The sequence below is a fragment of the Neofelis nebulosa genome, chromosome 4 (assembly GCF_028018385.1).
Source record: "Neofelis nebulosa isolate mNeoNeb1 chromosome 4, mNeoNeb1.pri, whole genome shotgun sequence".
Taxonomy (NCBI): domain Eukaryota; kingdom Metazoa; phylum Chordata; class Mammalia; order Carnivora; family Felidae; genus Neofelis; species Neofelis nebulosa.
The window spans coordinates 120687904-120700182 of NC_080785.1; the positions used below are offsets into that span (position 1 = coordinate 120687904).

Here is a 12279-nt window from a genome sequence, read left to right on the forward strand (position 1 = left end):
CAACAGGAAGGAGTTGCTCAATAAATATGTGTGAATGCATCAGTGAATAATTTTGTTTTATGACTACTTCATGTATATACATATATATGTATGGCATACACACTTTTTAAATGTTTATTTTGAGAGAGAGAGACAGAGAGAGAGCAAGCACGAGTGGGGGAGGGGCAGAGAGAGAGAGAGGAAGACAAAGGATCTGAAATGGGCTCTGTGGTAACTGCCGAGAGCCTAATGTGGAGTTTGAACTCACAAACTGTCAGATCATGACCTGAGCTCCAGGCAGAAGTTTGACTGAGCCACCCAGGCATCCCATACACGTTTTTAAATTTGGAATAATTACGCAAGGTTCCCTATGAGGTTGCCGGAAGTTTTGTTGTTGTTGTTTTTTAAGTAAACTCTATGCCCAATGTGGGGCTTGAACTCATGACCCCAATAACAAGAGTCACATGCTGTACTGAATGAGCCAGCCAGATGACCCCCTAAATATTTTTAAGTGTATTTTCAATAGCAGATGACTCATTAACTTGGATGTTATGGAAATCCAGTGCAATTCTCATTACTCTAAAACCAAGTATTTTGTTTCTTTAATCAAAAACACAGTACAGTCCATGATAACCATTAAATCCGGTGCTGATAAGGGATTCGCCAGATTTTGTCTTTGTGAAGATGACTTCATACTCCTGGTTAAAACATGAACTAATATTTATCACTGAGAGCATTCAAAGCAACATGACCCTTTTGAATTCCAAGAATCAATGAACATGTCAATTCCTGCTAGATGGACAGGCAGAAAAGAATACAATTTTGTCTGTACTTCTCTTGTCCTGCAAGACTTATGCTCCTGTTCCATTTTCTGAACAATCTAGTAAAATTCAATTTACTTTCTCAATTTGTCTCCAGCCAAGCTTCCTTCTGTCAGCTATGCAGACATTTCAATGCTGGCCACGTAGAGTAACAGGAGAAGGACAATGAGAATGAAATTACCTGTGCATTTGCGATCTGTGTCTTCTTTCTTTGACCCACTAATTGTCAACTTGCAGTTGAAGTTTTCCTCCCAGTATTCAGCAAACCATACGTTTCTTCTGTTGTTTTCAAGTGTGCGTGACGTAAAATAGGCATCAAACCCTAAAGAGAGTTAAATGAGAAGGTCATTGCTTGTGGGCCACTGCTGGAACATTGGGAAATAAAAAAACAAGTGATGGTTTTTCTTTGTTTTAGTAGACTGGACGCTTTTGGATGTTGATGAAAGAAAGAAAGAAAGGAAGGAAGGAAGGAAGGAAGGAAGGAAGGAAGGAAGGAAGGAAGGAAGGAAGGAAGGAAGAAAGAAAGAAAGAAAGAAAGAAAGAAAGAAAGAAAGAAAGAAAGAAAGAAAGAAAGAAAGAAAGAAAGAAAGAATTCCAGTGCTAACCTATGGCTAAATCCCTAGTTCAATCTGTTAGGCAGACATGTGGCCTACAAATGACATTGCTACAGTGAAATCTGCATCACAGACCTTAGCAATGACACAACAAACCTTCTATCTCTAGTGATGCTAGACTATGGACAAAGCATCTTCATAATCAAGATAATAATTGATCATTTCGGGGCTTACTGTGGATAGGATTCTGTGCTTCTTTTATTCTTGGATTCTTTTATTCATCTCAACAACCTATAAGCAACTACTATCCTTCCCACTTTGCTGATGAGAAAATAGAGGTTCAGATGAAATAAAAGCATGCCCAAGGTCAACCATTAGGCCATCCTGCATCTCTGATTATGTGATCTACTGACCGGTGAGTATCATTTTAAGCCCTCCTTTCATTTAGCAATGTCCCATTATATAATTGATGTTTTAATCAAAATCAAAGTTTCTGCAAAGGCCCTAAGTAAGTGGCAGTCTAACATAAAGCTCAGTGCTATTCACTGAGTGAACTGATGTGTGTGAGGAACAGAAACTCAAGAGGCCATGTCTGCAGAGAATTTCTATCTCTTTAGTAGTGCAGCCTTAAATGTTCCAATGGAGCCACAAGGTCTTATAGTGATCAGAAAAGATTCAATAACACCAGGGTAGGCCTGAGGACCAGCTCCACTAATGTCTGCAACTCAGGGGAACATAAGCAAATCCACGCCTTCCTCATCCTAATCTTCCTGTAGAAATAAAGACAACACTACCTCCTTCCCTCCCAGCATCTTGTTTGTAGTTGTGGGAAGACATTGGAAACTTACAGTTCAAGGTTAACAACCCCAGGAAATAGACTTGTTTTCACATTATTTGAATCACTCTGTGTTCCCTTTAAGGCCATAAGGGGGGGGGGGAAGCCCCAGACTCTAAACTCCCTGAGAGAAGCATATCAGGTTAACTCTATCACTACGTGGCCAGAACCAAATTCATGGCCTGACATATATTAAACCTACTATAAATGGAAAAATTGAAACAAGTAAATAACAAAGAGTAAAGAGAAAAACAAAGCACAAGAGATTACATAATATTTTGAGGAAAATAAAGAATATTTGACATTCCTTAGGTCACTTTCCAGGCTGTTGTCGGTATATGCTGGCTAACTGTCCTTTTATAGCCACTCCCTTAACTGATTTGAAACTAATCTGGCTACAGTATGTGATCACATTCTAATACCAACACTGATTAAGCTATTTGTCTGAAAATCCTCCTTCTGCTTAGCTTCTCTCCCACAACCCTGCCTCCAGATAACTTACATAGAGTAACCTAATTACATAGAGTAACCTAAACAAAGGAGAATCTTTGGGGGGAAAATAGAGGAGTCCCGCCTGTTTCCAAGAACACTAAATATGTGCATGCAGTCATGTATATACATATACACACTCATATATGGTGACTGGTGACTAGCTTTCACTTTTTTCACCATTTTTGCCCCTTGTCCTCCTCCCAACCCCACCCGGCCTGAAACAAACAAACAAACAAACAAACAAACAAAACCAAACAAGTTAATCAACAGTGGTAGACTGTGGAAATGGCCCCGGATTGGAACATGTTTCTGGGGTTTCATACCCATGTAAAGTCCGCCTCTTAGGCACCGTGTCCCTATCCGGGGGACACTGACAGGTGCAGCACAAGCAGACACTGGGAAATCCTGTGCTCACTGAAGCTTGTTTTTGTGGAATTCTCTTTCTTGGAAGCCTGCTGCTGTGCTCGAATACATTTAACAGGAGGATGGCAGATCATGTGGAAGAAGCCCAACCAGTCTCCACCCTGCTCAGCAGAACTCCTTTGGCCCTTCCAGCCTTCCAGCTGACTGCAATAGAAGAACCACCTAGCCGAGACCAGCTCTCGTTGCACAACTGTGGTTGTTAAACCAGTAACATCTGAGGTCGTTTTTTTTAATGTAGTCAAACAACTAAAACACTCTTTATCACAGCACCTTGAGTCTCTCTCTGTGCAACGCCAAAACAACACACACGTCAGGAAGAAGTGCCTTCAACAGAACACGTAGGAGCTTCAGAAGTAAATCCTTCGGCCACATGCCACAGCTCTGAATTCCAACCAGCCTCAGAATAGAAACTACCAAGGGGCGCCTGGGTGGCTCAGTCGGTTAAGCGTCCGACTTCGGCTCAGGTCACGATCTCGCGGTATGTGAGTTCGGGCCCCACATCGGGCTCTGTGCTGACTGCTCAGAGCCTGGAGCCCGTTTCAGATTCTGTGTCTCCCTCTCTCTCTGACCCTCCCCCGTTCATGCTCTGTCTCTATCTCAAAAATAAATAAATGTTAAAAAAAAAATTAAAAAAAAAAAAGAATAGAAACTACCAAAATGGCTCAAACTCTAGCAAAGATACATACCTGCCCCAGCTCAGAAGAAAACATCTTTAGAGAAAACCCCATTGTTGAAAATGTCTACCGGTTCAAAACGCCTCTCTCTGAATCCTGTGTCTGCTGGAAATGAAAAAGCCCGTTGAAGAAGGAAGGACTATGTGCGGCTAACGCACAGGTAGGTGATTGTGGAACATTTAAAAAGAGAAAGAAAGGAAAGCAGCTGTCAAAACCTCCCTCTGTTCTGAGTGTGAATAAACAGACTTTGGGAACGCAAGCAAGCACTGTGAGGGCTGTCTGTACACACCACAGCAGAAAACGGAAAAGGGACAACATTTCTGAACCAAAACCCCCCCTCCTTCTCATATACATATGTATATGGCTGGTACTTAACTTCCTCCTCCCCCTTCCCCCTCCTCCTCCTCCCTGTGGGCCTGATGCCTACCTCACCTGTAAGTTGAGAACCGCTCTTGCTTCTCAGGTGCACGTATATATGAATTGCCTGAGTATCTCCTAAGATGCAGGTTCTGATTGAGGAGGTCTGGGTTGGGGCGAAAGATGCTGCATTTTTAACAAGCCCCAGCTGATACTCATGCTTCCTGCCCATACTTTGAGAAGAAGGATGATTGAGCAAATCCTAAACTTCAGTGGGTGGGACTTGAGCAGTTCCAGCTCGATTTATACTATCTCAGTATTGTCACCCTCTCAGCCTCAAATTTATGCCTTGGTTTAGATGAGAGGGTCTTTGCTTTGCTTCTATAGTTGAAACTTTTGCTCAGTACCTGGCTCAGTATGGCAGGAGCTTTGCCTTGCCATCTTATAGCCTGCAGATGGCCCAGGAGGATAGAACATGCTGTATCAGTTGCTGGTGAATTTTCCTGGTGTGCTTGCTGTGTCTTTATATTCCTGAGCATTGCTGCTCTGGGCCCCTCTGCAGCCTCCAAAGCTTTGCTCCTCACCTGTATGTCCTGTTACCATGCTGGGCTCTCCAGCCTGGAATTTCAATCTGGCTGCTGTGTCTTAGTGCTGCTCAAAAGGTAACCTGAAATAGCCCTGTGTCTTCATTACCTCTTCTGAAGGTCCATGGCTCCTGATGGGGACACTCAGAGCCCCCAAGTAGTAACTCAGCATATATTCACTTTTGAGTGGTTTCCTGAAGACCTCAACAGCCACGCCATGTGAGAGCCATACTTCCTTCCAGGAAGCCACATAGTGTACAGATGAATGTAGACATCAGAGACACACTGTGTGAGTCTGACACCAACAATTCCCATTTTCCACTTGTATGACCTTGAACAGATGACTCAGCTATTCTGTGTCTCTGTTTCCTAATCTGTTTTTTTACATATTAAAATTAATTACAGGATTAAAATTAATACCTAATTTTGTGCTGTTACAAGCATTATATGAGCTATTATTTGTCAAGTACTCAGCATTGTGTGGAGTAAAATGGTAACTGTTGGTTGTAAAATAACCACACCCATCCATTATAATCTCCTGAGCACTTAACCCTGTGACAGGCACAATTCTCTACACTCACAAATGTTGGGTTAAAACATACATGGGTTTTATCAGATTGATAAATCAGAATGATAGTTAGCCTGATGGGGAAGATGGAATTTGAAAAGTATCATTTAAATAAATATAAAATTGCAACTATGATGGTTTCTATGAAGGAAGGGTACATGGTGTTGTGGGAGCAAACACACATGCAGACAGAGAGAAATATCTTAGAGTGTCAAAGAGGGCTTGCTGGGGGAAGTAAATGCATATGAGAAAAGGGAAAAATAGGTTTTAACTGGAAGTGGGGGGAGAACAGAGATTAGACATTTATTCAGATGGAACAGCATGTGCTTTGTCATAAGAATACTGAAGCATTTTGCATTACAAAATCTCCCAGGATGATGAGGCCTTAAAATCAACAGATATAAATGAACCATCTTCTATGTATATGCTGTCTAGAATTGCCACAAGAATTCTAATAAACCAATGGCATAAACATTTATGTAATGAATGAATAAATATGAGTAAGTTATTCTTGTGAGTAGACATCAAAATCTTTGTCAGATTTCTATTTAGTCATAGAGATTTGCACTAATAGTTATAAAAATAATAAGCATTCATATCCATTTCCTCTATGAGTGTCACATAAATCCTAAGAAGTAGGTACTAACCATATCTACACTTCTGAGGTAAAAACTAAGGCTGAGAGAGAAATCTGGACCCAAATTAGCCTGCTTCTAGACCCCAGTTTTTGACTTCCATACATAAAGTAGTGACTCAGATTTTGGTGGGCATCACAATCTGGAGAGCTGATGAAGAAACAGAGATCAGGCTCGTGGAGGTAGGTCAGCCCTGTTACTTTCCCTTCAAGTTCACCAGGACATTCTCATATTCTTTTCTTAATGTTTATTTTGAGAGAGAGAGAGAGAGACAGAGCATGTGTCCATGTGCACATGAGTGGGGGAAGGGTAGAGAGAGAGAATCCCAAGCAGGCTCTGCGTTGTCAGCACAGAGTCTGATGCAGGGCTCAATTCTATAAACCATGAGATCATGACCTGAGCTGAAATCAAGAGTCCATTGATCAACCAACTGAGTCACCCAGGCAACCCAGAGATTCTCACATTCTAAAGACTGAGAACCAAGGCTATAGAGCATTTCTGTAGTCCAGTATTATGCCACCTCTTTTCCCTCTCTAATAAATGCCCTATCACCAAACTACATCAAATATCATTTCCACTAGGCAACTGGACAGACAATTCAACAGGTCGAAGAGCAAAACAATTCTACAGTCAGGTTCTGGAATGGGTGAGCTAATCAAAATGGTAAAACTGGTGACATGGGCTGACCGTGCTAGGGCAAAAAACAATTTCTGAAAACAGAGCTCCCTTCAGACAATTGAGAGAAGCAGAAGCAGAAGTCAATAGATGTTATTCAATTTAGTGAATCCTTGCTGATTTATCTCAGCTTAGCTGAGTCAGATTTCTTTCAGGACTTAGCAATTTGTTTATTTCTCTTTAGCAGGGCCATGGCAAGAGATAAATTAAGTCTTACTGGTTCCCTGTACTCATTTTCATTCACATGGAATGAAATTGTCTGTGAAAGATTCAAGATTCTAAAAGAGACCTTGCTGTAGCCATGTGTCCGCAATGCCTTGGAATGTTATTGGCTGCCTTTTGGGTTCAGCACACATCATACCTCTGCTTTATTAATAGAGAAAGAGCTTCTGATATGTGATGGTCCAAAGCTTTCTCTCTGGCTGCAAGCAGTAACCCCACACTCTTTGCCTGTGATTACAGTTTCTGTAGCCTAGTGATTTCACCTGCTTGTTTTGAAAGGAATAGACTACCTAATACAAGATGTACAATCACCAAGGTGCAACAGAATCAGAGACAGAAGTAGAAGGCAGAATAATTGTAATCTAACCTAATTATATATGTATACAAGGGTATGTGTGTGTATCCCAGTGAACTGAGACTTTATTCCTTTCTGATAAGAACTCAGAAGAAAAGTGATCTGAACACACATGCCTTTATCATTGGTTAAATTATCAGAATTTTAAAATTTAACTCAAGGCATCAACACTGAAGTTTCAGCTCACAGAAAACAGAATAAGAATTCTGTTAAAGGAGAAAGGTCATTCTTGTATGTGGAGCTGATGAAATTCTTAGTATTAAATTGTTCTTTTTGTTGAACAGATTATTTTAAGTTCTGAAATTAATCTACAGCTGATTCTAAGGCAAATGTCTCACTGCATACATGTTGTACAACCTTTGTATAACCTTGGAAGTAAACTTAAAACAACATGGAAATAACAAGCCAGGTTTTAGCTGGCATTACAACTACACATGCATGGTTCTTTCCTCTTTAACTGGGGTGCTGTCCTCTGAAATTTGTGGCCGAGACAAGAGCGTGCAAGTCAATAGATGCATAATTCATCCAGGGTGGTATGTTTGGGATGGGACCTTTCCAGCTGAGGAGGAAGAAGGCCTCACAAGTGTGTGGCGTGAGAGGAATGCTATCAGAGTGTTAAGAGGGGTTAGAGGACACAGCTGCCTGCTTGACCAAGGTGAAGGGATACTGACAGATACTAATGGCGCTTCACACAGCATAAGAGAGTGACCAGTAAGTAGTCCTGATTGCTGCTTTAACCACACAAGCCATGCATTGTGGGTTAGAACATCACTGTCAGCCTACATGGCAGAGAGCACCCAGGGCTTCCTTCTCACCAGCCTAAGGAGAGGCTCTTAGCTCTTTCTGGTCTATGTTCAACTCAGGAAGGATGTGCTAATGACTTAGAAACACACAGGTCCTTGCACATCACAGGGATGCAATACTAACAGAATAAATAAGTGAAACAATGAATAAAAAGAAGAAAAAAGACAGATAATGAGAGAAACAGAGAGAATGACAGAAGGAAGGAAGGGAAAGGAGGAGAGAAAGGAGAGGAGAGGGGGGAGGAGGATTGAATGGGAAGGTACCAGGGGAGGCAAGAGAAAAAAGGAATAGAATAAGAAGTAGAGGAACTCATATTGTCCACTAACAAAAGAGTAAATCTAAAAAAACAGATTTTGAAAACAGGTCTTTATTTATTTCACTCCTTTTTCTATTGCTGTGACATGACTCCTAGTGGGTTAAATTGTGATCCTCAAAAAGATATGTCCATATCAAAAGCCCCTAAACTCGTGTTACTTATTTGAAAAATATTTTGGTAATGTATAACAAGAAACTAAATGGCAAATGGAATTAAGTTAAATATCTCTGAATGAGATCACCCTGCATTGTCTATATGGGTCCTAAATCCAATCACAAGTTTCCTTAATAAGAGACACATAGAGAGCAAGTGCCATGGAGGAGATCATGTGTAGGTGTAGGTAGAGAGTAGGGTAATGCAGCCACAAAGCAAGTAACATCTGGAGCTACCTGAAGCTGGAAGAGGCAGGAAGCGTCCTCCCCAGAGAGCATTCAGAGGAAGCAGCACCATAATGATACCTTCATTTCAGACTTCTGGACTCCAGAACTGTAAGATTACAAAGTTATGTTTTTTTTTTAAGCCACTAAGGTTGTGGTCAGTTGTTGTGGAATCCTGGTGAATGAATGCATTCATGATAAGTAAAAAAAAAAAAATCCTATCATAGATGCCTTTTAACAGCTTTGTCTGGTCTGAATGACAACACTCAGGTGTTGCAAAGTGATGTCTGGCAGAACATATTTAACCTACAGACTTTGTCCTTTCTATTTTTCCCAAGAGTATTTTAAAACTAATTTAAAAATCAGAAAATTTCATTTCTAAGTCCTAATTTCTGGCTTTGCTTGTAAGGTCAGAAGATCTTGTCACACAGACCCCATTCCCATGTGGCAGCAGTTGGGTTCTGAAGAATGGCTATTCCCTTAAGATGAGCCTGAGCTCTCTGGTTCACAGTACTCTCCCACCACCTCTGATGGCTTCAGCCTGGCTTCTTTTCACATTTGTAAGACATGTACTGTCATGGTAGACACAGAAATTTCCACCACCAAGAAATGCATTGCCCCTTTCTTCAACAGGCATTTGCAGCAATGTGAATGGTATACAATCTCCACTGAATTGAGTATTCAGGCCACTGAGAATATACCCATGAAAAAGCTATCAAGAACAAAGGGAAGTTGGGGAAGAAGCAGGATTTAAAATTACACAGAGAAATCTATCCTCCTATATGCAAAAAATAATCACTTAAAAGATGTAGTGGAAGAGAAGACTATAATTAAAAGAATAACAAAAACAACAAAGAAATGTATCCTTCTGTGTAATCAAGTTGACTTTTGTCCTTCAAGAGTTCTGTTCTAATTAATTAATTATTTTTTAAAAGTTTCCCTTACGTCAATTCTCTCAAAGCTAAATTGTACCTTTTACATGATTTTGATAAAAATATTAACATCTTTTTTTCCCCTGGAGCAAATTACTTTCAAAGTTTGTATGGAAAAAAAATAGAAGAATCAGGAGACCTCTGAAAAGGAGAACACCACAGCATGAGTATTTGGGGGTGCTGAGGATTGGAGGTGAAGGTGAGGAGGGCACACTATCAGGTAAGATAGTGTAACAACAGATTGTAAATTTTCTATGATTTAAAAGAGAAAAAAAAGTCCTGACACAAGGATAAAGAAATTAGTGAACTATTGGGATAGAATGAAAAGCCCAGAAAGACTTCCCTGTGCATGGGAATTGCATATACTAGCAAATAAAGGTAATGTTTCAAATCACTAGAAACATGTTACCCTATTAATAATAATAATAACTAGCAACTGATTGCATAATTGGATAATGATCAGATTGCATTGCAGTTAGTAATATAACACTGCATTAGCCCCACAAAAAATGTGGGAAGCATTGCATGAATTTAACCATAGTAAGTGAATTGGGGTTTCCCATCTCTGCAAGACAAGGGATTTTGAACAGTTGCAGACACCAGACATCCTCCACCATTGGTGTGATGCCACCTGCACAGGACATCCACAGTGGGGTCCAGCGACACCCAATATGCTCCCCATTCCCTGGGCACGTGGCCCTAACTGCACCTGCACAGTGCTGTGGGAGAGCATGTCCTTGTCTCTCTCTCTCTCTCTCTCTCTCTCTCTCTCTCTCTCTCTCTCTCTCTCTCTCTCTCCAGACATTGAGCTCCAAGCGGGTAGATTGTGCCCTGCTCATCTCCACCTTCCCAATTGCCTGTAAACACTTATTGAAGTAAACTAAAGTTGGAGACATGTTGAGTCAGTTTGGCAAGAAAATCATTACTAATCTAGTGGGATAAGTCTAGGCTTTCAGATGCACCCCCAAATTTGCTGGCTGCATCTACTGGTGAAACCAGCCATTATTTTTGAGAAAACAAATAAGAATTATTGCAATGGAAATTATCCCACAAAGAAGAAAAATCCCATGGGAGGTGTTATGGATGAGGTAGAAGGAATAATGCTTGCAATATTATTCCACAAAATGTCTCCAAAGGGCTGTTGCCTATTATATAATTCTAGAATGCCTGCCATTTTTCACTCTTTTAAATTGTCTGGGAAGCAGAAGGGCATTTTATGTAATCTCAGTACACGTATATAGGAACGAATATGGGTATAAACAGTACATATTAAATTGATAGTTTTAGCATTAGAATGCCTAAAAGCAGAGTCCTAAACTAGAATTCTAGGATTCAATTCCTAGCTTTGTCACTTGCTAGCTAGATGACCTTGAGCAAATGAGCAAACCAATCTAAGTTTCTCAGTCTGTAAAATGAGGATGATGATAATATAGGATTGTTAAGAGGCTTCCATGTGAGAATATATGCAGTGGTGACAATAATGAATGGCATATAATAAGAGTGCAGATGTTAGCTAACTTAAAAGAAAATTAACACAGACATGTAAAGTGAGAAAAGAGAGTACAAGAAGAGGAAATTCAAAAAAATTTGAACTTTAACACCAGGGACTCCATTCATTCATTCATTCATTCAGAGAAGGAGAGAGAGCAAGTGAGAACACAGGGGTGTGCACGGGAGGAACAGAGGGCTACACAGAGCCCTATGTGGGCCTTGATCTCATGACCCTGAGATAATGACCTGAGCCGAAATCAAGAGTTGAACACTTAGCCAACTGAGTCACCCCAGTGCCTCATAACACCAGGAACTCTTGATGAAATATTCATCTATCAAAGTCCTGGCTTTAGAGTCAGATAGGCCTGAGTTTGAATCCTGCCTTAGCCAACTACTTTTTATTTAACTTCACTTATGCTAAGTCAGTGGCTCACTGTTTATATTTTATTGTTGAACTGGATATTCGTTCAGTCATTTGCTATTTCATTCATTTATGCACGCATGCATGCATTCATTCACTTATTCTGGAAAAAAAATAAAAGTTGTGTCTTTATGTCATCTACTAAATGAATACAGTTGTACCTAGCTTAGAGAAGGATGTAAAGATTTAAAATACAAAGGCTAGCCGGAAGATGGCGGCGTAGGAGGACGCTGGGCTCACCGCGCGTCCTGCTGATCACTTAGATTACACCTACACCTGCCTAAAGAACCGAGAAAACCACCAGAGGATTAGCAGAACGGAGTCTCCGGAGCCAAGCGCAGACGAGAGGCCCACGGAAGAGGGTAGGAAAGGCGGCGAGGCGGTGCGCGCTCCACGGACTGGCGGGAGGGAGCCGGGGCGGAGGGGCGGCTCGCCGGCCAAGCAGAGCCCCCGAGTCGGGCTGGCAAAAGCGGAGGGGCCGGACGGACTGTGTTCTGACAGCAAGTGCGACTTAGCGTCTGGGAGGTCATAAGTTAACAGCTCTGCTCAGAGAGCGGGAAGGCTGGAGGACAAAGGGAGGGAGAGCTGCTGAGCCCCCGGACGGCAGAGCTCAGCTTGGCGGGGAACAAAGGCGCTCGCCAGCGCCATCTCCCCCGCCCATCCCCCCGCCAAAATCCCAAAGAGAACCAGTTCCTGCCAGGGAACTTGCTCGCTCCGCGCAAACACCCAACTCTGTGCTTCTGCGGAGCCAAACCTCCGGCAGT

At 41.5% G+C, this 12279-nt stretch overlaps 1 protein-coding gene across 4 annotated transcripts in view; it reads right to left on the minus strand.

Moving 5' to 3' along the window:
• GRM7 (glutamate metabotropic receptor 7) overlaps positions 1 to 12279 on the minus strand; it is an 898633-nt gene that overhangs the window by 337438 nt on the left and 548916 nt on the right. For all 4 annotated transcript variants that reach the window (XM_058726145.1, XM_058726142.1, XM_058726143.1 and 1 more), the window contains exon 5: positions 982 to 1122. In XM_058726145.1, coding sequence (XP_058582128.1) covers positions 982 to 1122 — 141 coding nt within the window. The remainder of the gene's footprint in view (positions 1 to 981; positions 1123 to 12279) is intronic.